Genomic DNA, 26,127 nt, shown 5'->3' with positions numbered 1-26,127 from the left:
CCTTATTCCATGCTTGAGATCATTGCCGGAACCGGGAAACCAGCAAAATCAGAGACAACTTGAACGTCGAAGAAGCTTCCTTTGAGCTCGCTCTCCATGTAATCTACAGGAAACTTGCACTGCCTTTTACCTTACTAGAATATATATATATATATATATATATATATATAATCTGATATTTTGGTAATTTCGAAAGATTTTATAACCAAAAATAATTTGATCATATTGTCTTCCATTGAAGATCACCACAATATCAAAAGATTTTTTGCTATTTTCAATTTTTTTTAAAATGAAATATTGTAATCGAAAATAATTTTAGAAAATTTTGTTGATAATTTTATAACAAAAATAATTTAAAATTATAAAAACTAAAAAATAAAGAAAATTTCATTCGGGAACCTAGTATTTTGCGGCCAAGTGGTCGGGCTCACCTCGTCCTTGCTTTCGTATACATCTATATGTATATATAGATATAGATTCCACCGCTTGCTCTTTAGATACATTTGGTACGCCGGAATCAAAAGGAATTGAATAAAATAAACATTTCAGCCTTTTCTCTATTTCTTTTTTAAGTCTCTTTTATAAGTTGAAAATAACATTTTATTAGAATGATCTTCTTTCTCCAACTTGATGGAATGATGTTTCCTTCCATAAAAAAAAAAAAAAAAAACCTCAAATAATGCTCATTCCATTATTTCAACCAACTTTTATTCAAGTACCATATAATCTTTAACACGAAAACACGGTCTAAAGCACTTCAATAATCTCCCAAAAAAATTGGAAAAGAGATCCAAAATGAAACATGCGTGTAATGATGGAAGGTACGAATTCAACCCAAACTTTGGAATTGCTCAAATTAAAATATGAAAACTGCAAGTTGGGTTTAAATCACTTCTGTTCCAATCGAAATCAGAGCTCTCAACGCGACCAAGACAGCAACAACTTGCTGATGATTGCACAGATCAGCCCTTTATATTGTACTGCTGTTGTATGATCACAGAAAGCGAATGCGTGCTGCTTGATTGGAAACATTGTGTACGTTACTATATGCATATATCACAGGAAAGAAGAGATTCGCAGAATTTTTTACGCACTCTGTGCGTACATGTACACCGAACGGTTAAAGCACAATGAACAAAATTGCATACGGATTAAAAGAAAAATGTGAGGAAGCACATTAAACTGCCTGCACTATTGGTTTGGGGACAGCAAAACCCGAATACCGGTGATGATCTTCAGATCATTGAAGTGAGTCAATGGTGCGCCCGATCATCTTCTGATCATGATTGTATTAATCAGAGTATATTGCCAATTGTTTCATCATCAGATCTTTGCAGCAAGTGATCACTCTCGAGCGGCTTTCAAGCATCGAAACAAATGATTAGAAGGGACTTCCGATCAACAGAACAAGTCAGTGGCAGGTGTCAAAGCAAGTTGATAGCAAAAGCCTCCAGACTATAGGAGTGAGTTGCACAGATGACTGATGAGTTGCACAGGTGACTGAAACAAAGTCGCTCTTCATCAAATCAAGTCAGTAAATGCAATTAGCTTTCGTTCGGTCGCTGAAGCAACTCACTCAGAAGAGACTTCCAAGCACCAAGGCAAGTCGTTGGCAACAGATATTCAATCATCAGAGAAAGCAAATGGACATCTGATCATTGAAGCATGCACGCGGGTGACTTCCAATGCTGACAGGATACCGAGACCTTTCACCACACTTCTGTTGGAGCTTAGGCCAATTCTGTGTTTGGCTCCCAATCAGCTTTTTATTCTCAACAGATTCTCAATAATACTATGAAGCAAGATTGTCGTTAGCTTATCCGCCCTGAGTCAAGAATAGAGGTCAAGAAGAAGAGAGGTATTCAACTGATTGAGGTTCGAGAACAGAACGAAACGTTATATATTACGATTCAAACTTGTCAAAGAAACAAAGTACTTGCTTACATGACATTGATATCTCCAGCAAAATTTGGCCAAAAACAAAAAAATCAGGGGCCCAAAGAGACTATATACTTCTGAAGCTACTTATGTTCTGTCCTAATTGAAAAAGTTGAGAAAACCTTCTCATAGAAGCAAATTCACAGATTGTTGCCAAAGAGCTCTTTCCGCTTGCCATGACGTGATGTATGATCCCTTGTTTACCCAATGGATCCCTTTTGAAGAAGCAGAGGAACTTTGTCAGACAAAATGAAGGTGCCACAGTTCTGGAAAAAAAAAACCGAGAGGAGGTGTGAAAACCAAGCAAAAAATGCAAACTGATTCAGAGAGCTCAAGCTCCTTTCAAATTGAAGGGATAGAAACATGACAAAATGAAATAAAGTTTGATAATTTTTGCATGGGCAATTTGAATTCCTTTTACTTCTTCATCCCCCTCAAATGAAAGACAAAGTTACAAAATGCATACACAGAACAAAACTGATTAGTTTAAGCAAATGTAAACCTGCAATCATCTACTTGTGCATCAGCTGATCTGTTCCAGACGTCAGCTTGAGAAGGAACTGGAACATCCTTTCTGCGAGTTATCTTCCTCGTTCCCTCCATCTGAATCAATGAGCACAAGAGAGTGACACTCTTGGGCTTACTAAATTAAAAAGATACAGAAACAACTAGTAGAATAATAAAAGCTTAATCATACCTTCATCTCTGGCTCGTTTGCAAGTCGTTCCCGCGCGAGAAAGATTGTTTGAAGCTGCCAATTACAAAATATACATTAGGATACCTCACTTCTATATTATAGCAGATGTGCTTTTATGAAATCGGCTAGCAAAAGGACAGATATGAAAACATACAACAGAATAAAGGTGACTGGCTAATATCTACTGATAGAGGGACGGAAAGATAGGTACCCTCTTCCTCATTCAGGGGCCATATGTGCTTCGATAGTGCTTTATTCATTTGAAACATGTCAATAGAATCAACTTTGAAAAGAGCACGGAGGGGATCATCACATATTATGGTTCTCTTATTGTTCGGGTCTTGCAAGTTGTTCTCCCGGATATAGCTCCAAAGCTTCTTCACAACCTAGGTAGAAAAGCCATCAAGAAAAATGACTTCCTCGCTTCTAAATTATTTTATATATATATGGGATTGTTAAAGAAGCCCCGGGATACTAATAAACAGCAGATAAGATACCTCTGTTCTGGCTAATTCGGACACCCCCGTGAACGCTTGAAGTTGCTCAGAGAGGCTGCATACTTTAGCAAACCCACCCCCTCTTTTCTTGACTCCTTTATCCTCTTTAGTGGCCCTACTTGATCATAGACAACAACCGAGGTCAGAGGATCAAAGACCAACAACAAAGAGGGAAAGCAATTATGCAAGCCAAGTTGTGTAATGATGGCCAGTGAATATTTACCAAAGTTTACAGCCAGACGGTTTTAAAATTTTTGGTCACCCAAATACACTAGCCAAAATATAAAGTATATGCAACAAGGCTAATAAATTTAGCTCTCGGTTATCATTAAATGCAAAATGGGGAATCACTTGAAACTGACCATATTAATGAGACCATTAGTCATAAATTTCTATGATCATCCACGTCTAAAAGTCAAGCAAAATGAAATGAAAAAGAAACTTTAACTTCACTTTCCGACACCATACAACTTCTGTCAGAACATTTTCAAATTAAAGGGTTTGCGAAGATACAAAATTAGCAACACCCCGATTTACGGTGTTGCAGGTTAAGTTCACTGTGATGCGGGAAAATGATATTTTACTAATAAAGCACACAATAAAACGACCTTTTTCTCCTGCCTCCTCGTTTGCTGGTCTCTTGTTCTTCCCCTCCATCTTCTTCTTCACCTTCCTCTTCTACTTCTCTGGCCGCATTGCTGGTTTCTTCCGCAGACGAAGAACCAGCAGCCTCTTCAGTCTCCATCTTCCGACATACACTTGCTAAGGTTTTCAAAGTCAACAGGTTAGAATGTTAACGATGTAATCTTAAAAGTATCTCCATTTCATGGAGAGAAAGCATATGAGAAGCTACTAAGCCATGTAGAACCAATTGATAGCTACATCCAGTGAACACCAAATTTGACAGCCTCTGTAGGAGTTGAAATTTAAACAAGATGCCTTCAAATGCATAGTACAGATGTTACTGAGCACATTAGCAGCATTCTGCAGGCTTTTTGTGGTCTGGTGAAGTAATTAGATAGATTACAAACAGAGACACAATCTGAGCCACGACTCGAAAGGTATGAACTTCACAATCAATGGATCCCACTAAAAAAGAAAAGAAGGGCTGCCGGATGCTCCATGAGGATCAGGTTCTTATTTACATGAATAATAAAATTAGATTTCTCATGTGATTACCAAATATTGGTGAACTGAGACATAATGTGAATTATACGCAGAGAGAAGAGCAGAGAGATCAGGCTCTTTGCCATGCAAAATTACAAAGATTGCTAGACAAAAAAAAAATCCACTTCGTAGTAGCTGTGGCTTGAGAGAGAGAGAGAGAGAGAGAGAGAGAGAGAGAGAGAGAGAGATACCCCCTTCGTCATTCAGTGGCCATATGTGCTTGGATAAGGCTTTGTTCATCTGAAACATGTCGATGGAATCAACAGAGAAAAGAGCACGAAGTGTATCATCACATATTATAGTTCGCTTGTTTTTTGGATTTTGCAAGCTGTTCTCTCGGATGTAGCTCCAAAGTTTTTTCACAACCTGTAGATGAAATCCAGAAAGGTCATCAGGTTTCCCCTCCATAAGAATTAAATGTGTGTGTGTGTGTGTGTGTGTTTGTGTTCAGGTTGTGTAGATTATAAGTTCTACCACAAACAGAATTTCAAAAGGCTTAACATACTTCTGTTCTGGCCATATGTGGCACCCCTGTGAAGACCTGTAATTGTGGAGAGAGTGCACATACTTTAGTAAAGCCACCTCCTTTTTTCTTAACAGCTTTGTCCCCCTTGGAAGACCTGCGTGATAAGACAAGAACTGAATTTAGAGTATCAACATCAACAGTCGACAGTAAGACGGTTATCAAACAACCATGATGGATATTAATACACAAGTACTTAAGAGTTACAAAAAAAATCCAACTTTATGGACTTCATTGCACAACGCCATATGAACTACCTCAGTATAATTCCAAGTAAAATTGTCTCTCATATAGATATAAAAATCTGTTCAAAATATATAGCAGCTATTAAAATGTTATTAATACAAAAGGAAAAGGTTGTCCTACTGAATGAGGACTGAAATACCAAAGAAGTGTACCGTCTTTTCTTCCTTCCTCGTCCATTCATCTCTTCTTCTACCCTTTCCTCATCTTCTTCGCCTTCTTCCTCTTCTAATTCTTTGGCTGAACTGTTGGCTTCTTCTGCTGACGGAGAATCAGTGTCCTCATTTTCAACCTTTGGGTGTACAGTTTCTGAGTTTTTTAAATCACTGTGTCAGCTTACAAACCAACTGGAAAACTACTCAGTTCACAAATGTAAAACATAGTTAAGAACTATATAAAACCAAAAAACAAGATATTGAAGAATGCCAAGATTTACTTTCTGTGTTTGGAAGAGAAAAATAGAATAGCAGGACATTTAAAACCCAGGCTTATAGATATTGGGATAGGACCCCAAAAATCACAGTGGCTTTGTAATAATTGTGAAAAGGCATCAATGAAACCGCAAATTAAATAGGCTGGCACACAGGACGCAAAGAGAGATCATAAAAAACATAAAATAAGTTCCGCTGCTATTTAAACACCCAGACATGAGAACAGAGAATCTTTGTTGCAATATACATCATATCTTGTCCAACAATGAGCAATCTTATATTATGTCCCGAACTTTCTAAGCCTCCAACATTGTCCTCTTACTATTTTCTCAACTAAATCTTCCAAGTATCAATTCTGCCCAATTTAAGAAACCTCTCCATCTCATCAAATACAACTTTTCTGACTTTGTCAAACATGAAACCTATAACCCACCAGCTGGATAGTAAAACATGAAGTCGAGAAAACAGTTGCTAGAGGAACTTGGTAGATTTCCCGTTTCGTCCTTATCATGGTATTCTCAACCAACTGTGACAGTTGATTCTTGTAGGAACTAAATAAAGCCAACTTCCTACACGCATGATGAAAAAACACAATGTGGACCTGAGCATCAGAATGATGTTAACTACTAACTTATTAAGAAGTATTACCATCCTCAGGATTTAATGGCATAATATGCCTGGCCAGCGCTTTGTTCATCTGAAACATGTTTATGGAATTAACACGAAAAAGCCCACGCAAAACTTCATCACATATTATTTTACGTTTATCCTTCGGATCTTGAAGATTTTTCTCCCTAATGTAGCTCCAGGTTTTCTTCACAACCTAGAGAAATACACAAAAGATATTAAGTACGGTGAAGTGAGAGTTGATTCGAACAAATACCTCCTCTTGAAAGATTTACCTCAGTTCTGGCCAATGTAGGAACCCCGACAAAGCTCTGAAGCTGCTGGGAGAGGCTACATAGCTTGTTAAAGCCACCTCTTCTCTTGATTTCTTTACCTGACTTTTTACTAGATCAATATAGGAATTGAAATTATTGTCAATCGAATAAGGCCAAAAGCTAATGGAGAATCAGCTTGCCAAAATGAAAACCAACTAAATGCGAGATGCAAACATAGTTAGACCATTAAGGAGATCAATAACAGTCCAAAATTCTCTGTGATACACTTCATTTTTATCACTTCCAATTTCTCAAATGACTGATATTTGATAACATTTGGTATTGATGTCCAATTTCTCCATGACCGCTATCATAGTCTCATGAGCAACAGACAGGAGAGGCATTTAATCACAAATTCATGCCATCACTTATAAGCAAGTTCTCTATGTTCAAGTTTCAGTTACAGGTCTTGTTCTCATAAACACTTCTAAATGCATTTCAATTCATTCTTGGAAAGCTGATCTAAAAGTTGCTGCTCCAACAGAAATGCGTTTAACATTGCACTTGGAAAGAGAAAACTTTTAAATTTCAATCATTATATACATAACACAATCACAGAAATTACCGAGTTCTGAGTAGATTCTGCAGCAATATGTAAAATAACTCATAACATCATACACCTTCCGACACTAGACCAATGTTAAAAATTATCACTTTCTAATAGGTTATGCCTTATATGAGGAAGATGTAGGTTATGACTTATACGAGGAGAAAGGGTATCCATCTTTCACTTTCTTTATGAGATTTTCATCAAAGCCACAAACTTTTTTGAGATAAAACATGGAAATTTAGAAAGAAATGATCTTTCTAATCCCTCAACTCATGCGTAGGCCTATCTTCTCTCAAATGCAGAAAACAGTCAAGATCCATATTTCATTTTGTTTTTCCATTACCGTTGCATATCGAATTCCTAATATTATTGCACAATTTCATTTGCAAAGATAGCATTTTACCAAACCATTTGCTTAGCAATATGAGTTCCACTGAGACTGGACTGAGCTAGTAAGCTATGTGTGCCATGGCGGTCTCTTCAACCAACGGAAATCACGGCAAGAATCAAGGAAGCAAGACAAGAACTCTCAGCCAACAATCACTCAAACGAGCTGAAGAACGTCCAAACAATCAAAAGAAGAAAGGGGGGTAGAATAGCAGAACCTGAAAGGCAATAACTCACCGCCGTTTCCTGCTCCCCTTTCCTTCGTTCTCCTCCTCATCCTCCTCATTCTCCTCGTCTTCTGCTTCCTCCCCCACCTCCACCTCGGCGGCGTCGGCTTCCTCGTCCTCAGCCTTCACATTCCCGTCGTCTCCGTCCGCATCCTCAGCTCCCCCTAGGTTTTGGAGGTAAATGTCGATTTGCTCCCTGATGAACGCCTTCCGGTCGGACAAATCGACGCCGAAGTCCTCCTCCAGCTGCCGGCGGACGCTGCCGGCCGTGGCCTTGTCGAGGTCCGAGTCCCGGAGGATTTCCCGGAGCCGGGCCACCAGGTCAGAGTCCGACGCCATTCTCTCGCCTCCCTCCACAACCTCCGCCAACCGATTGCTTGCTTCCTCCGATAGAGAGACAGACAGCTTCTTCAGGAATGGCGTCTCATGCAAGGGCGAGGGAATTGAATGTACAAGACGTAACGGGCAGAGAGAGAGAGAGAAAGAGACATGGGGCCAGGGGTATTCTTGGTATTCCGGTGCCCTCGTGCTGAGCGGCTGAGCGTCTGAAGTACTGAAGGGGGTACGACTCTCTACCCTTTTAGACAGTTTTGCCCTTTCCCCTTTGAGACCCCAGGAAGCATTTGCTGCTCATGGATTTTTCACCCCCTCACATATTCATTCATGTATGTATAGATTCTCTTTTGTGGGTTGAGAAATTGCTTCTTCTTTTTTTTTTTTCAATTTCCAAGTAATTTTGTAATTATAATGGATTTACCTTTTTAAGATTATTCGACATACAGACAGGCGATTTATTATCGGCGCGTCAAAATGAATTTTACATTTCAGAATGTTCTCGAGAAATTACATTCTTGGCATGTAAATGAGCATACGTTCCGAATTTGTATTCATGACAGACTGGACTTGCAAAAGTAGAAAATACGATATTGAATTCTCAGGTCTAATTTCTCTTTTATAATTCGTCCGAGTGAAAAAAAATTTATTATCAAAACATTGATATCTTTTTTAGAAAATCCCATCAAACCCTTTTTTTTAAATCATATAGATTTCATTTTATTGGGAAAAAAAAAGGTGAAAAACTGTTTGAAGAAAAATGAAGCTCGATCTTCTAATATGGCTGTTTAATATGAAAGGAATGTAATCTTTAAAGTGAAGCAATGGAATTGAAATTAGGCCGAATCAGAAATGGAAACATGTACCTCCTTATTTTTGTTTTTCAATAATTAAAATAATAACAGTAATTATTATTGTTATTATTGTTGTTGTTATATATATATATATATTTTACGCAGGAATGTGTCAACAGCATGACATGACATTTTTAACAAAATAGTCAAAAAAAAGAAAAGGAAAATGCTCTTAGGACAACCCCGGAGTTGTGCAATTCAACCGAACAGTGAACTTTTTATCCAATCGAAATTGGGTTAAGATGGCTTTATCCATATATGGCGAAAGAGCGCCATACCCAATTATCCGTTCACTTCACTCCCTAAAGTCTTAGCTCTCCACAATTTACACCACAGAAGTTCGTTTTCTGTTCCGACATTACGTTATACGTAACACGTCAACTGAAACCGATGTGTAACAATTCCCGAACCATTTGTTAGAGCCATTTGAAGGACTTAATCTGTGGATATAGGTTAAACAGGCCTTACATTTGTGGAGGTGACACCTAAAACAAATATCTTTTTTTTTTCCTTTTGATTTTAGTTTAGATCAAGATAATGACGCTCAGAAATTGTGTCAATATTTCAAATAAATTAAAGTTCTCTTTATTGCATTTCTACAAAGATAGAAGTCTTGCCGGAAAAGCTTTCTCATAAAAAAAATGTTGCGCTAAATTTCATTATTTCCTCTATGATTTTCATGATAATTATTAAAAATGCTATGGCATCTACTTAGACACAATTGATAAATGTACTTTTGGAAGGTATTATGACACTTCTTACGTTTAATGAAATATGGATCAAAGTCAGAATTTTGCTATAAGAATTGGGACATCAGACGTGGCGCAGGTTCGACGGGACACATAGATGCACGAGGCTAACTACACCTTAGGTGGAAAATGAGGTGTCAAGTGAATGACCTCCGAGCTTCACGATACAAAACCCAATGTGTCGTAGTACTTATCGAACAATTTACTTAAAAGAAAAGGTGAAAAAAGAAAATAACAAAAAGCAAAAGGGTGAAAATATAAATAACATTAAATGAATTGTGAATTAAAAAATGGGGGGGAGTGGGTGGGGGAGCACCCGGACGGAGATGGGCGAAGCTTTTCACGGGCTGAGAAACCCAAATTGCCGTACCTTTCCTCCACCACCCAACCCGCCTCTCTCTCTCTCTCTCTCTCTCTCACTAATCCGCCTATACCCCACCCTTTCGCCACATCAGCAACCGCCCCTTCTCGAAGCTCGATCCGATCATCACCTTTCCTCCGGCTTCCGGGTGAACAGTGAGCTCGCAGCTGCAGCAATGCCGGAGAAGAACTCACCGAGACGCTGAACTTCGGCCACCGAGCTAGGGTTTTGCTGAGGTTTTCTTTCTGGGTTTTTTGAGGTGGGTAGTCGGATGGATCGGTCCGCGATCACGGTCGGCCCCGGGATGGACCTGCCGATTATGCACGACAACGATCGGTACGAGCTCGTGAAGGACATCGGATCCGGGAACTTTGGGATCGCGAGGTTGATGCGGGACAGGCAGACGGACGAGCTCGTCGCTGTTAAGTACATCGAGCGCGGCGACAAGGTGTTTGCTTGTTCACTCTTGAACTGAAAGCTCGAGCTTCATTCAATCGAGCCGGCCGATTGAGTGAAGTTTGATGGTAACTTTCCATTGCCGGATTGCCGGCAGCATTTATTTCTTACTTAGTTTGTACTCTTCTCGCATATGCTGAATTGGGTCAGCTCTGATGAAGAGTACATTCCTTATCAAGCCCAAAGGTGGAGACTTTGAACATTGAATTAGGATGGCCCCTTGTGGATTGATAGTCAAGGTGTCACTTATGGCCGAGCTATCAAGAGCTTTCAGGACTCACTGGAAATTTTGTGGCTTCTTGCATTTCTAAGTTCTTATGGAAGTTTCAGTTGTGTTAATGGCGTAGCCGAGCAGTTCTGTATTGGATCAGTTTAGTCGATGGATACTTTGCCTTGTGATCAAGAGTCTAAATTAAGCACTTCGGTTGTACTACAGCGTCCTAACAGTGTATCAGTTTCATAGGCTAAGAGATGTAGTAGGTTCTCAGGCCTGGGAAAGTCCAATCTGCTTCTGTTTAAAGAGAGAATGATGTTTGATTAGTGTGCAACAGTTCAATATGATGAGAGTTTTCCGTTTGCATGCTGTTTTTAATCAAATTTTATTTCCTGTGCAGATAGATGAAAATGTACAGAGGGAAATTATTAACCATAGGTCGCTAAGACATCCAAATATAATTCGGTTTAGAGAGGTTCGTGTTCAACATCATAATGTTTTCCATTTATAGCCATATGTCTTCTTAATCTTTATTTTATATCAGAACACATCACCTTCTTATGTTGATACCTTTATCTCGATAGGTTGTACTAACTCCAACTCATCTAGCTATAGTGATGGAATATGCAGCTGGTGGTGAGTTATTTGAGCGGATTTGTGGGAAAGGACGATTCAGTGAAGATGAGGTTCGTGTTCAACAATGAATAAATAGTGTTGTCTGATATTCATAACATCCGCGTATGATGTATTATTCCTGCTTGGACTGCAGGCCAGGTTCTTCTTCCAACAACTTATATCAGGTGTCAGCTACTGTCATGCAATGGTACTCTTGACTTTTTCCCTTCTCTGTGCATTTCTGCCAGCTTGGCTGTGATGACCTCTGTTTTCAGTTGAGAGAAAGATTCGTCCGAGAAAAGACTAACAGTTTCATCCTACCTCTCCTTTTGTAGCAAATATGCCATCGTGATTTGAAACTCGAAAACACATTGTTGGATGGAAGCCCTGCCCCTCGTCTGAAGATTTGTGATTTTGGGTACTCAAAGGTCCGCACCTCTCTCTCTCTCTCTCTTCCTGCACTAGTTCTAATGCTCGAATGTTATATCTAGAAGGTGCTGAATTCCTTTGCTTGCTTAATTTGTTGATACGAATTACTTATTTTTCTTACCTCTGAGCTGCTGCTATCTCGTGTTCCCCTTTGTGTATTCTTTGATGCTGTATAACTATGCTCTGGCTTCATATTTATTGACTAAATTGCATGTCTCTCAGTCCTCCTTGCTTCATTCACAACCGAAGTCAACCGTGGGAACCCCTGCATATATCGCTCCGGAAGTGTTACTAAAGAAAGAATATGATGGCAAGGTAATGTGATATCCTTGTCAGTACTTGCTTGAGCTATGTGCTACCACATGGCAGTACGAACCTCGTGGTAAATAATTTCCAGTGGTGGTCTTTTTTGATGAATGTAACTATTGTAGCCTCTTTTAAGTTGTCTTCATCTTTTCATGCGGTTACTGTGGAAACTAGTCTTTCTCTTTTAAGTTGTCTTCATCTTTCATGTGGTTACTGTGGTCATTAGTCTTTCTCTGCATCTTTTATGGATATACACATTATATTTGTGTGTTTTTGCTGACACATTTTATGTATTGGACGTGTAACCAGATTGCGGATGTCTGGTCTTGTGGAGTAACCCTATATGTCATGTTGGTTGGTGCTTATCCTTTCGAGGATCCGGAGGATCCCAAAAATTTTCGGCGTACCATACAGGTGAAGCAGCTCCCATTCTTAGGAGTTGATATATCGACTCATTTAAACCAGTAATCCGACTTTTCTTTTCTTTCTCTCTTGCAGAAAATATTGAATGTCCAATATGCTATTCCTGACAAAATTGATATATCTCCGGATTGTCTTCATCTCATTTCAAGGATCTTTGTAGCTGACCCTGCACAGGTTGGTGGGCCTGATGGCTAGTTTTTGTCTATGTTCTTATTGTAGTTTCTGATGCAGTAATTCACCTTCTCTCTTTATTATCTAGTCTGTTTCTTGTCATCCTATTGTGTGATTAATTACATCCATTATTGGGTCTCTCCAACATGTTATTGGCAAAGTTGCATTTCAGTTAAGTGCTCATTGCGGTCATATGGGGATCCATGGAAATGAGCTTTGATCGATTAAAAATAAGTCTATAAGCTTTTACTTGTTATCAATCTTCCTACATAACCAACTTCACTTGAGTGCCTTCTCTCAGTGAAAAAAGCTGTCAGGATAAGTGCTGATTCATTCTGTTTTTGTTTGATTGGACCACTTCTAATTTAATCACTCATTGAGCTAAAATTATGATTCACTTTGATGTCATTGTCCTCTTGCTTCAGAGGATAAGCATCCCGGAGATAAGGAATCATGAGTGGTTTCTGAAGAACCTGCCTGCCGACCTAATGGATGAAAACATGATGAACAATCAGTTCCAAGAGCCTGACCAACCAATGCAAAGCATGGAGGATATCATGCGAATCATCTCCGAGGCTACCATTCCGGCCGTTGGTGCCAACAACCTCAACCAATACTTGACCGGAAGCCTCGACATCGACGATGAGATGGAGGAAGACCTTGAGAGCGATCCTGACCTTGATATTGATAGCAGTGGCGAAGTAATCTATGCCATGTGAAGTTGGAGATGGTCTTAAGTCTTGGATATAAAGAAATAGTGGTTAAGGAATCTGGCACCGTTGTTTTAAAGTGGTTGCTTGAGAAATCCCTCTGCATGGATTCGTTGTGGAGTCGCATAATGTTGTTTGTTTGTTTGTCGAAATCTCTCTTCTGGATTGTGTTGTATCTTTGTGCTGTCTCGTCACATCCATGTGTAAGTTGCATAGATCCTCTGTTGTGTTAAAAATCAGATCCCGCTGTACCATTGGATACATGAAACTCTTTTGTAGAAGCACTGCTTCTTCTGGGGATAGTGTTAAGAACTCCATGCCCTGTAAATTGTCTGCCTAGGTTGTGTGTTTATAAAGATGTGTTTGCCCTCGAGTTCTGCTGCATTTCATTCGACGTTCAGTTTCATACCAAGATGATGCTGAAATATAGTCGGAAGTCGGAAATGACCATGGCCTTGTCATCTGTATTCAGAAAAATTAGCGAAATGCTGTATAGCCCCTCTTGCAAGTATAACATGCCTCATGTTACCCTTGGCAAAGCAAGGGGTTCATTCTGTTCCATTTCATCTGATTTTCGTGTAGCGGACGGGCCTTAGATTATCTTTGATTAAGGTGTTTCTCATTGTCATCGGTGAATCAGTATTTTCTTTTTTCTTTTTTTTGTGATTTGAAGATTGTTTGTTAAAAGTAATATCAAAGCAATGAAAATAAAATAAGTAGTCTGGGTGGTGTAGTTGGTTATCACGCTAGTCTCACACACTAGAGGTCCCCGGTTCGAACCCGGGCTCAGACATTAAGCATTTATTTTACCTTTTTTTCCGTTGACTAATTGAGAATTGGATTATATTTTAGCTTAGATATTTAATATAATTTTGTGGCAGGAAAATTTTTTCATCCTTATGAGAACATAACCGAACATATAAACATACTTTTCCCAAGTATGTGCTACACAAAGTTTAACGCCACTAATGTCTTGTTAAAGCCGGAATTATTGCACCATATTGATCGAGAGACGGCCTCCGATCCACCAATATATTGGTAAGAACATGACAAAGCGGCTTCGTCTGCACATCAATGATACACCTCCGTACCTTCTTCCTCCACTTTTTTGAAGATCTAACGAGAGGGAGGCCCCAGATGGACCTCCCGTGACTTGAGGGGAAAATTTCCAGCGTTGCTTCTTGTTCAGTCCAATAAAGATGTCATCGTGTAATATAGTTCGGTGCTTGAAATGGTCATCAAAGAGAGGCTACTTCCTTGACAATGACAGTTTTCATGTTCGACAACTCCTACGGAGTAATTTCTATACAAAAAAATTGTCATACAAAACCTGCCAGTCTCATTTCCAGATCCAGTTACTGTGAAAAAAATAGTTTGACCCAACCATGTTCGGGCCGGCCAGTCCATAAGGGCGAAATGGACTGACCGTGTGGCCGTTCCGGCAGGTCCGATCAGGTTTTGATCAGTGGCTTATACATAGAGATCAAACTGTAAATCTGCCAAACCACCATGAGAATACAGTAGGAAAATGCCAAAGAATGATAACAGCATCTACCGCTGGCTTTAGGAGAGATCATATTCTACAAGAAAAGCTCCACTATTAAATGCACAAAATTTGTCGAACATACAGGGAAGCTACTAGAAGACCCAGCTGCATCATACCGAATTTTGAGCCTAGCCTAACCTAACATCAGCACTTACAAATGGCAGTTGGATCAATGATTGACAGGAGACACAAGCCCTCGTAAGATAAAATGGAAGGGAAACATTAGGGTGCTGTAACCCGACCAGCCATTCATCTTCCAAACTGTTCCTCTTCCTCTTAATGGCTCGAAGAGATTTCAGTAAAAGAGGAAACCTGTCACCTGTTCATTAAAGACGAGGATTTAAATTGTTACTTCTTGAAGCCTAAAAGGAGGGCCTATAAATTTTACTCCCTTGTGGATAGCAATTTCACCAGTGTCTTAAGACATTGCCAATGCTAGTAAGTTATCCTCCCAGGGAGCTACATGCTTTACCTGATTCAAATAAAGGGTTCTTTCTGTGTGTCACTTTGGATCTTGTGGAAATGTCCAGCGGGATCTTCTATACCACATAAAAGCAGACCACAGAGTCCTCAATAGTGCTCCATTTGCCAGATGCGGGATAAATATGCGACCCCAGTAAGGGTAGTATGGTCCGGGCAATTTCAGTAAAGTGAAGAAAATCGCAATAGCGATAAGATGCCATCGAATTTCTGCATCCTGAGAAACCCAAAGATAGAACATACTAAGCAAGTAAACATATTTCTCCAATCTAGAGAAAAATATGCTTGTAAAGAAACTCAACAGTGAAGCATCTTAAATTGTGTCACCAGAAAGATCACTTTAGGCAAGTGATCCAACGTAAACAAGTTTCATGTAGTGGTAAACAAGACCAGTCCTGCGCAAACACTCCCTTGATGTGAATAGCACAGCGGACATATTACAATCACGAATGGCGAGTAAGAATCCAACTCACAATTTTACCTTGATAAGTGGAGACAGTTCCAATGCCGTTTCTTTCAAGACCCCAGCAAGAGCAAAGCCAACGAGTAGAGGAAGTGGGACTAGTAAGAGCTTCCTTTCATGAGCGCAGTATGACATCTCACTTAGGGAAGTTATCGCAAGCAAAGGAACACACAAGATCTTGACAACTGCCAATGTGAGATCAAGAACGAGTTGAATGAAGTTCTCTAGTGCCCGGTTCCAAGGGAAGCTCTTCACTGGTTCGGGTGAACTGTCCCACAATTCTCTTGCCTTAGTTAGTAGATGTTGAAATCTCACATTCTCAGGTTCACCCGATTGCCCCGCAGCCATGTTCACCGCACAAGAGAAACCAGGCCTGCTATTTTGGAACATAACACTTGGTTTAATGTCGATTCTCCTGTGTCTAACTCTAACGTTTCGAGGCGACCAACCCTGCAATAACGAAGAAAAATCTATTGTAAGGAGAGTGCTGAGTTGGAGAAATTGGTCGCAGAAGAGTCTGCAGTTTGGCCTTTTCCTTTTGCCGAAAAACACAAAGAAACAAGGTAATACAATGTCCCATCGAACATAAAAATGTGCGGTTTATTAACTTCGGAGATCGAATCCGATACAACCGTTCACATTTAAGAGACAACGATATGCAGAATCATCAAACTGGACAAATTAGACATTGTTTTCATCAGCCGCAAGTGAGCTCATTTTTCCGAAATCCAGAGACCCATTTACCGGAAACAACGAGCAGCTTCCCCAGGTGAGCTCACATTCCCCACTAACAGCGTCATTTCAAACAAAATTCAGAGACTTGTCCGGTCAAGTGAAACACTTAAACTGATCAAACTCATACCTGAACAAGTGAGTATGCAATTTCGCATCGTCGAGCTTTTTGTGCCCCGAGAAAACGATGATTCCCGAACGACGGCTGGACAGGAGTAAATCGGATAGGTGGCGAAGCAGATGAGAGGCCAGAGGGAGACGGAATCGCCATTGAATTGACGGCAAGAATCTCTCGACTGCTTTCGGTCACAATTATAACAAAGAAAAGGTCAAAGCCAAAGCGCCATGGAAGAGACTTCTATAGTGCTAAGCTCGACCAAAGAAGAAGAAGAAGAAGATAAGGCCGTCGCCTCTCTGCTTCTGTTGCTTCGGCTTTCTTCTTCCCGCTGGCCGATATTGTTCATGCGCAGGGTTTTAGGAGAAACAGAGAAATTTTCAATTTGGTCCTAAAACTTTTTATTGCGTCTCATTTCACTCCCTCCTTGTATACATTAAACATGTTTATATTCAAAGAGAAACGCTTTTGGCTTCGTAATCAAGTTCTATGCTAACAATGTAGTCTTTGGCGGCTGGGAGTCTGTCTTGATCGGCCAACCGAGCAATAAATGAGTCATGTTTCTTGAACGGCACATAAGTTTACGCTGGGGAGCTCGACCTGCTCGAGGTTGCCTGCCAGAACTGTCCAATATCAAAGTTTTTTTCATAACCATCTAATATCGAAGTTTACCGGAGACTTCAGCATATCAGTGGCATTCCCTTGCAAATTGAACAGAAGAGGAAACATATGTGTCTTGCATCTATTCCGCATAGCATACTTGTATTTACTATTGGATCACATGAAAGTCGTGTTTATAGCTGGTAGCAGAAATATCCAAAAAAAAAAAAGAAAAAAAACATAAACGAGTCTGCTTCTTCCCTCTTTGAGATAGGGGAGATCCATATGCTACTGTTGCAGAGAAAGGTAATGAGGCAGTTAATCCAGATTGCATAACATGTATGTAGATTTGTCAAGCAAAATAAGTATGCCAACAAATCTCGGTTAACAAAACCCGAGACCAGATCACAGACTGTAGGACCCTTTCGGGTAGGAACTGGAACTCCCCAGTACCGGTCCCAACCATGATGATGGCGTGTGCTCAGATCGTGAACCACTGCCGGAAGTGGTAGCAGCGCAGTTGCCTTGCCTGTATTGATGGATGATACTGCAAATGGGGTGGTGGTGGTGGCAGCCGTGTAGCTGTAAGGAGGATAGTAATGGAGAGAATAGCACTGGCCGTGAGGCGGAGGAGGAAGGGGGACGGTTTGATAGGAGGGTCCATAACCATATATTCCCTCGACCGTTGGGATGAGAATAGCCCTCTTGAGTCGGGAAGACAGCGCAAATTCATCGGGGATCCATCGAGGGATGTTAGGTGCTCTCCTGCAGCTGAGATATCACATTCACCGCGGGGAGCATCCCACTGTCTGCTACCTGCGTCTCTGCGGCCATGGAGCCTTCAGATCTGGGTTTAGGCCCCTGCATCTTTTGCTGCCTTGTTCAGTAGCTTGCAAGGACATGGGATCGTTCACTTGCCAGACCTACAAGCTAAGCGTCAGCAGCAAAGATTACGTATCACATTCACGCGGCTTCACCGATCAACACTTGTGGAGTCAAATCAACTACACAAAAAAGACCGAGGCAAAGGTTAAAAGACATCGGAAGTACCCAAAGTAACAGTCCTTTTTATGTTCTGCTGAGACAATTAGCCTGTTTTGGGCGTCTCGCGCGTATAAGGGCACTCTGCAACTCCGGTGCACTTGCCCCGAGCATAATAGAAACTGCACAAGCGCGGTCTGTTCCTTTTGTAATACGGGATTGTTCATTGAAGTTTCGGAAGAGTACCGTTTGGTAGTACACTACTTTGCCGCACGGTAGGATCCATAGTCCAGCCTCCTCTAGCCTGCTCAACAGCTACCGTAAAAATTTGCACTAGTTGCTACTGTACTATAACATACTAAGGATAGAACTTAAACAACGATATTTTCAGACTTCGGGGAAGAAAATCCTCTGCAAATACAAACTGGATCGAATCGAACTGAAATCAACTGGATTGAAATAATTTATTACAATAATTGGTTCGGTATTAGCGACTGCAGTTTCTTCCCTGATACCGTTTTGAGTTCCAGAAGATCCATGTGGTACTATATATTCCGAAGAAAAAAAGACAGGGCAGTTAAATCCAAATTGCAGAACGGTTAATAATTCACTCCTCGTACCCGAGAAATATATTTTTTTTTTTATATATGCAATTAATCCAAATTGAAGAGCTCACATCTGTGTATATATATATATAGATTATGAAGTTGCGGAAATCTCTCTCTTGATTTCCTAATAAATATAAAATTCTTACCAAAAATTAAAATTAGAATATAAAATATATCTTGTTTACATAAATTTTAATATATCAGAATATGTAAAAATAGATTATTTCACGAGAAAACCTATAGATCGGTTTCCCTTTCTTTGAAAAGGATGCCGGTATATATTATTATATATTGTTTGAGTAAGCAAATACACATACACATGGTAATATAATATAAACTTTACTAGTTAAAGTTCTTTTCTGATGCATATATGTAAAACCCTAAAACCATAGGATGACTTAAAATAATAATAACTAATATCGAATAAATTATTTCCTACATTTTAAATCAAACAACAAAATATATATTAATCACCTAACAAAAATATGATCAACAGGATTAGTCATAACGAAAAAAAAATAAAAATAAATAAACAATCATATAACTTTATCTTTGATATTGACTCTTCAAACATTGAATTGTTCCTCAAACAATATAAACATAAGTACACGAATTTAGATTTTTTTTAAAAAAATAAAGCTATTCAACTATTTTTTTATATAAACATGCGATTACTCAAAAAAATAAAAAACGACAAATTGTGTGTAAACATAAGTTCGACAATAATAGAATATGAAGGAAAAGAAGAACTAAAAGAGAGCTTGGAGGCCGAAAAAACAGAATACAAAAATTGTAATTATATATCACACAACTACTAGGATTTTATATACTATGAATTATGTTCAACAAAAAAAATACTATGAATTAAGAAAAAATAATAATAATATTATATTATATCAGTTTAACCTCAAATTAATAAATAATATTATATCGTGCATATTTCAAAATTTTCTTATAATCTTATTATTATATATATTTTCGAGATAAAATATACATGCAAATTATTTTCCTAATAATTAATAAAAAAAATGTTCCTTTCCTTTTTATTAATACTCTACCATAATTGACTTACATTATTTGAAATACAAAAGGTAAAAATGTATAACTTTCGAACCAAAATTTGAATGAAACATTGAATTTGGGTCAGATCTGGTCCAGTTGCACCAGATCAGGATCCTGATGATTCGGCCGATATCAGATTAATCAAGACCCGGTGGACTGAAACTTAAACCAAGACAGTAAAGACAATCAACCTTTTGTCCTGAAAAGATAATAGATTAGATACAATATCAGATCAAATTCCATCCTACAGTCTCAGTAGGAAAGCAGATAAATTCTTACGTTTGATAAAACAGCACGGCATCACAAGTAGCAGCTTAGGTGGACAAGAATCGAATAAAAGCTCGGGTTTATCTCGGACATATACGAGCCTCTCGAAAACCCTTATTTAAGCACTCAAAACTTCTAATGAACATGATGGACATAGATGACGGGAAAAAACTAGAAAGGCCATTACTTTGGGCAAGTGGGTTACTAAGGAAACAGAGGCTGGGAGAGAAGGCCTGTAGTCTCTGGGTATCCCATCATCAGGTTAAGGTTCTGTAGAGCCTGCCCAGATGCTCCTTTCACCAGGTTATCAATCTGTAGAAAAGAAATGAGAGTTCAGAAAAAAGGAGACAGATTACCGAGTTAGAATTGTATTTACTGCTGCAAGGATGAACATACCACTGATATTATTATCGCTTTTCCAGGATTTCGATCGGGGAAAACATTCACATGGCAGTAGTTGGATCCTCGAACAAATCGAGTATGAGGAGTGTCCCCCTTCTTTAACATGCAAACAAATTCCTCATTCTGCAAGGTGAACACAGAAACGACACTAAATAGTCAGATAAAATATTTAACACTAAACGTGCAGAATATACATGCATGTCGATATATATACATTGAGATTCTGAAAACACTGGAAGGTTATAGAGATATTCATGGATCTTTCAAGCCTTTCCAATGCGAAAGTGAATTGTGCATTGATGATGTCTCAACTAGGATTACCTCATAGTAGGCCTTCAACTGATCGTGCAAATCCTCAATCCTCACTCCTGGTGCCATTTCCACGTATATTGTTGATAGCATGCCACGGCTCTAACAAAATAGGACAAATCTGCTCAGCTTTCTTTAGCTAGGAAAGAGGAACTAATGAAATATGAAAAAATGTAATAAGTGCAGCTCAAGATGCTACCATTGGCATAAGATGTGGGGTAAAGCTAACAGTAACTTTTGAATGTGCAACATCTGATAACCCCTGCTCAATCTCCGGAACTGAAGACCAGAAAAGGGTGGAAAACCTGGTTATTGGCTCATCTAATCACCTTAAAAAATCAGTGAAAGAATGCCCAGTCTTCACATGACCATCCAATGTTATCTAAGAATTATTAACTTTAATTTCATGCAGTGGAATAATTTTAACATTTTCTGGATGGAAAAGTTTTACTGAATTCTTGATTACTGATGAACTGAGGGCTGATTCATTATGTGAAGTACTTTGGGAGGCTATAAATAAAAAGCAGGGGGCTTCACAGAGCATGCTTAATAATGGGCAATCTTTTGAGTTTGTACTTGGATTCTTAATTTCGTGACATATTTCAATTTGCAGAGTCAGCCCTATTTGTAGTACTATAGTGGCGGTTTGGACAGTCTTTGCAGTCAGCACATTTTTAGCTAAAAGGAAGTAAAACAAGAAGATTTTCTAATTCCCACAAAAAGGCATTGCATCTCCAATATTATGATGAGCCATAATCACCATGGACCATACATATGCAAGCTAGCCAGTGGTCAAGTTTATGAGATAACACTTAATACATTTAAAAAGAAAAATGCAACCTCTCAAGAGCGATGGAACCAAGAAAAACTGACCATGACGATGTTTTGTAATGCCATATGCATGTATGCCTTCTGATACTTCAGTAAATAAGTTAGCCTCCTTAGGACTACGCCCTGCATATTAGTCCTTAATCAGTATGCACACAAGACCCAAAAGTGCTAGAATCAATACCTTACGATCTCAGGGGAGAGAGAAGGGGGAAGAGAGAAGAGAGAGATTAGAACCTGCACCGCTGACACCAGATTTTGAGTCAATAATGATATGTGAGCATTTTATGAGATTGGCCTGCAACGGAAATAACTTGAATAAATTTTGACGCACCAATAAGTCAACAACAATTTATTTCTCACCCAGTGAATCTCAAGTCACTTTTACTTATTAAGTAGTTCTAACTTAATATTTACTCCCATCTTCTCTACATCGAGATGCATGAGTAAGTTGGTCAGAAACCTAATTAACCACTTCAGTCACAAGAATCATAAGTGAAGTCACATAATTATACATAGCATATTCCAGAGACTGGCAAACGTAAAACCTATAACACATCAAAAGTTCGCTGGCAGCAATATATAGAGCATTGAGAGACTGCCTTTAAACAAACCAAACAATAAAAAGCACATGCCATGATGCTTCAACAGATGATGGTCATAGATGAATCTTAAAATTCCAAAATTTGTGAAGCTGAGCAGAAGCAAACCTTTATTAAGGGAATGAGAGGAAGTTGAATGGAAGTTGGATAACAACCAGGATTAGCAACAAGACCGGCATTTCGTATTTCCTCCCTCCAGATCTCTGTCAAACCGTACACAGCTTCTTTCTATGTCAAGGTAACCAAGTATTTAAGATGAAGAGTAAAATAAATGGAAATAAAAATATTGCATTTTTAAATTCACTGGAGTAGATATAGATGCCCCACCATGACAAGATACTGAACATGAAATGATATTATAACAGCATAGACAATACATGTAGTGAACATCCATGAATGCATTATCATCGGCATAAACAAGTAAATCTAAGTAAATCTAAGAGCATCAATTTTTCACCTTTATTAAAAATTAGTAAACCAATTGCAACCTTGAAGTTCAGAATGAAAATTACATTCTTTAATTGATTGGATTGGTCTACTAACACTTGGAAAATTTTACTTCAATCAATCAAAGTAAAGCTTGGCTATCTCATTCTCAATTAAATGCAATTTTTTTTACCCAAAATACAATGCACATTAGCTCTGTAGATCCGTCTTGACGAAAAATTTGGTACATCAGAGAAGGAAGAAAACAAAGTACCTGCAAGTCCGGTGCTCTATGTGGCTGACCATACCATTCTTCATATTCTAAAATGTCTTGTAACCGGAAATCCTGCAAGCTCAAGATTTTTCAAAATCACAGATGTTCATTTTGACAGCAGAATAAGAATCATAAAAGATAGTGAAATGATTACAATAGCATAAGGAAAAGCATAGCTTAGAAGCATACTGCAGAAAGGTCCACCACCCTCAAATTTTTGGGAAGACTTTTTATTATATCCTGTATATTTTATGGAAGAAACAATTCATCAACTCTAGAAGATTACATGTTGTACAAGATGCAATCAACTGTTGCACTGTGAAGGTGAACCTGTGTTGTTCCATGTGGCAAACAGCAAAAGACAGCATCTACATCACCAAAATTTGCATCCTTGATCGCAACCATATCTGGCAGATCCTACAAACAATCAAAAAACATACTGAGCATCTATCCGTATATGTATGAATCTGGAGTTCCCATTGGGTTTGGATAATGCCTCTTCCTTATATAGATAGAAAATGAATCCAGGCTAACTTGATACTCAAATCAGATGAGAAATTAAGAAGATAAAGCTGATTGTTACTGCACATGTTCATCTCAGCTCCCTCTATAGGGCATACTTCTTCTCACAGTCATGGAGTTTGTGGCTGATCAAGCTAATAGTTGGCAAAAACAAAACAAAATTTTATACGTGGGAGTAATTTGAATTTAATTGGTTTTGGAACCTGTCCACCAACAAAAGAAAGTTTCATGTCAAGCCAAGTAAGAAGAAAGCCATAGGAGAAAGAACAGGAACCACTGACCAACGACCTATATTCTCCATAATACTAGTGGATTAATATGTCTCAAAAAGATTATGCATATAATCATACTGACTGCATTTGTAAGCATATATACATGCAATAAAATCTGAAGTAGGTATAGGACAGAGAGATGAGGATTCAATAAATCCATACGACCAAAATTCCATAATGCAAACATCTTACTTGGGTGATAAGATGAGGAAACACTGATCCTATCGATTGACCAGCTTTCCTATCTGCTGTCATTACAGTAATACGGAAGTGAGGATGGTTTGCTAGGAGCCTGATGATCTGCGAGTGAAGGATCAACTCAAGTATCAGAGAAATGAATAACAAATTCAGAAAAGTTACAGATAAAATGCTATGTTTTATCGAAAATGAAAGATGCCTCTTACATTTGAAAGAGTTGCAGGCGATCCCTATAAATCTTTGTTGCACATAATGTTCAGAGATTTTGCATTTAGTGAAAGTAACACTTTCCAGACAAGTTAAAAATCATGAGGTAAAGAGTAATTTAAAAAATTACCAAAAACATATAATAACGTCGTAGATAATCCAGTAAAATTAAACCTTTCAATATTAATTATCTCTGAGGCACATGTAAAAAAGTAGCATGCTACAAAAATTATATTATGCAGAAAATGACAGGTTGGAATACTTCATATTCATGCAAGTTACCCAATAAACACTTCGTTAAGAACAGAAGTATACTTCTACATAAATCCAAAGTAATTATATCATATTCATAAAATATGAATAAAAAGAGAACAATTTTCTCTCCCGCTTATGAGATAACATCTATGACAAGTATGTATATGTTGTGGTTGAATTGTTCTATTCAGATGTGTGAGCATGTGCCAAACCTCTGAACCGGTGTAACCACTAGCTCCAAGAACAGCAACCCGGACATCCTCATGGGCCTTATCGTTCGAAGCCTGCAATGTCCGCGGCGATGATGCTACCATTGCTTTAGTATAGAGCTTCCTGCCCCACCAAATCTTTGGCTTTGTGATATTGGCATCCTAAATATTCACATAAACATTTCCACATAACTAGATGAATCCACGAAACCGAATATGCGCAATTTATGTAAGTCCTGGTCAATGAGCTACAGGCTAGCAATTCATTAAGAAGACATGCAAGTAAGCTCACGGAGCATCCAATCAACAGGGAATAAGAACCTTGAAAAAGCATCCCGGGTCCAAGCGAACAATGTTGAAGGCTGCCGTAGCCATTTTACTTATCGCACCTGAATCTGCGGAAAAGAAGAAGGGCAGACTACTGAAATCAGCACATGCAGAGACATGGCATTTTCATTGTGCCAACTCCCTAGCAACCCACGAGCAAGGACGCAGACAGAGTTGGGGCAGAACCCCACTGAGATATCGGAGCTCGTCACAATTCCTCCTCTTGAGCTGAGGAGGCCTACCTATCTAGAACAGAGTCCGCCCCTTTAACTAAAAATCGAAACTTTCTCCTGCATGAACTTGGATTGGGACCATCACCATAATGGGGAACGATTCGTCGAAACCGCTCGCTAGTTAAATCTACAAAACTCAAAAAAGCTTGAAATGAAAACTGTCACCTCTTTCCCTTGGACTTCAGCTGCAAAGGAATGGCAGAACGGCGGCAGAAGGGGGAACTGGAAGGAGCTGCCTGCAGCTGCAGATGAACTGAGGCGGACGAGACTTGCAGTAAACAGGGAGCAGAGAGAGAGAGAGAGAGGCCGGGGAGGCTCGGGCGGGAGGAGCAGCCAGAAAGAGACGAACAGAAGAGAGACGGAGATGGGCTGGGCTGGGCCTGGAAGATCCCCATTAAACAGATTATATTTTTGAATTTATGAAATTTATAATGCAAAAGATAAGAAATAAAAAAAATACATCGGGAAGAACTTCATCAATTAATATCTTTAAATAAATTTTCCAATATATTATAATAACAGTATGGAAATCTGAAAAAGTTCAAAAAATTCTTAGTAAATATTATCGAAGAGATGAACGACCACGAGCTAAAGGTTTGTCATAAATGCTTACGTGGAAAGTTCTCGTTGCACGCATGGAAAAATTGCGTAAGAGTATGACAAAATATATATATATATATATATATGTCTATGTATATATAGATGAGATGGGGCACGATTCGATAACTCAAAATATCTCACCATTTGTTTAGATAAAAGTATATGAAAAGAGTGGAGACTGGAGTGGTGGTGTAGTTTGTTGAAATATGTTATTCCATGCGAAAAAAATTGAGAAAAAATCACAACCTTATCACAAGTTTATATAAGATTTGAGTCCAGCAATCTATTAGCTTAAACTTTTGGATTACAGATGGACTCAAGTCCGTGTATGCCTAAGTGGAAATTTTACATGTTATCAGAGCAAGTTACACTTTCACTCACATATGT

General features: G+C 38.9%; 4 protein-coding genes and 1 non-coding gene across 7 annotated transcripts; 2 read left to right on the top strand and 3 right to left on the bottom strand.

Moving 5' to 3' along the window:
* Positions 1-1,870: 1,870 nt before the first annotated feature.
* Positions 1,871-8,177, bottom strand: LOC116196767. Of its 2 annotated transcripts, none has more exons than XM_031526649.1 (12): positions 7,612-8,177; positions 6,399-6,507; positions 6,145-6,319; positions 5,221-5,374; positions 4,805-4,919; positions 4,491-4,665; positions 3,741-3,894; positions 3,133-3,247; positions 2,847-3,021; positions 2,636-2,689; positions 2,441-2,541; positions 1,871-2,153 (listed from the first exon to the last, which is right to left on the bottom strand). In XM_031526649.1, exons 1-11 carry the CDS (start codon positions 7,938-7,940, stop codon positions 2,483-2,485), a joined length of 1,614 nt encoding a protein of 537 aa, XP_031382509.1. In that variant the 5' UTR covers positions 7,941-8,177; the 3' UTR covers positions 1,871-2,153; positions 2,441-2,482. The 2 variants fall into 2 exon arrangements, with proteins under 2 accessions (XP_031382509.1, XP_031382508.1); XM_031526648.1 differs by having other exon boundaries at positions 1,871-2,204; positions 7,612-8,175.
* Positions 8,178-9,842: 1,665 nt separating this feature from the next.
* LOC116195800 (serine/threonine-protein kinase SRK2E-like) lies at positions 9,843-13,595 on the top strand. Of its 2 annotated transcripts, none has more exons than XM_031525158.1 (9): positions 9,843-10,346; positions 10,969-11,043; positions 11,153-11,254; positions 11,338-11,391; positions 11,519-11,611; positions 11,835-11,927; positions 12,228-12,332; positions 12,417-12,515; positions 12,938-13,595. In XM_031525158.1, exons 1-9 carry the CDS (start codon positions 10,170-10,172, stop codon positions 13,229-13,231), a joined length of 1,092 nt encoding a protein of 363 aa, XP_031381018.1. In that variant the 5' UTR covers positions 9,843-10,169; the 3' UTR covers positions 13,232-13,595. The 2 variants fall into 2 exon arrangements, with proteins under 2 accessions (XP_031381018.1, XP_031381019.1); XM_031525159.1 differs by having other exon boundaries at positions 10,298-10,422.
* Positions 13,596-13,941: 346 nt separating this feature from the next.
* Positions 13,942-14,015, top strand: TRNAV-CAC. Its single transcript has one exon. It is a non-coding gene; the product is annotated as a tRNA-Val (tRNA).
* Positions 14,016-14,738: 723 nt separating this feature from the next.
* Positions 14,739-16,907, bottom strand: LOC116195801. Its single transcript, XM_031525161.1, has 4 exons — positions 16,574-16,907; positions 15,730-16,161; positions 15,241-15,465; positions 14,739-15,087 (listed from the first exon to the last, which is right to left on the bottom strand). The coding sequence occupies exons 1-3, from the start codon at positions 16,712-16,714 to the stop codon at positions 15,271-15,273; spliced, it is 768 nt and encodes a 255-aa protein (XP_031381021.1). The 5' UTR covers positions 16,715-16,907; the 3' UTR covers positions 14,739-15,087; positions 15,241-15,270.
* A 3,079-nt stretch (positions 16,908-19,986) lies between these two features.
* LOC116197889 (probable N-acetyl-gamma-glutamyl-phosphate reductase, chloroplastic) lies at positions 19,987-25,484 on the bottom strand. Its single transcript, XM_031528157.1, has 14 exons — positions 25,306-25,484; positions 24,902-24,975; positions 24,584-24,742; positions 23,904-24,011; positions 23,248-23,334; positions 23,107-23,157; positions 22,918-22,989; positions 22,326-22,445; positions 21,853-21,913; positions 21,661-21,741; positions 20,987-21,066; positions 20,800-20,889; positions 20,473-20,601; positions 19,987-20,388 (listed from the first exon to the last, which is right to left on the bottom strand). The coding sequence occupies exons 2-14, from the start codon at positions 24,953-24,955 to the stop codon at positions 20,281-20,283; spliced, it is 1,200 nt and encodes a 399-aa protein (XP_031384017.1). The 5' UTR covers positions 24,956-24,975; positions 25,306-25,484; the 3' UTR covers positions 19,987-20,280.
* Between the last annotated feature and the right edge of the window lie 643 nt (positions 25,485-26,127).

This window comes from Punica granatum, chromosome 2, assembly GCF_007655135.1.
Source record: "Punica granatum isolate Tunisia-2019 chromosome 2, ASM765513v2, whole genome shotgun sequence".
Lineage (NCBI taxonomy): Eukaryota > Viridiplantae > Streptophyta > Magnoliopsida > Myrtales > Lythraceae > Punica > Punica granatum.
The sequence above is the reverse complement of the archived record's forward strand: the minus strand, read 5'-3'. Positions and strand labels throughout refer to the sequence as shown.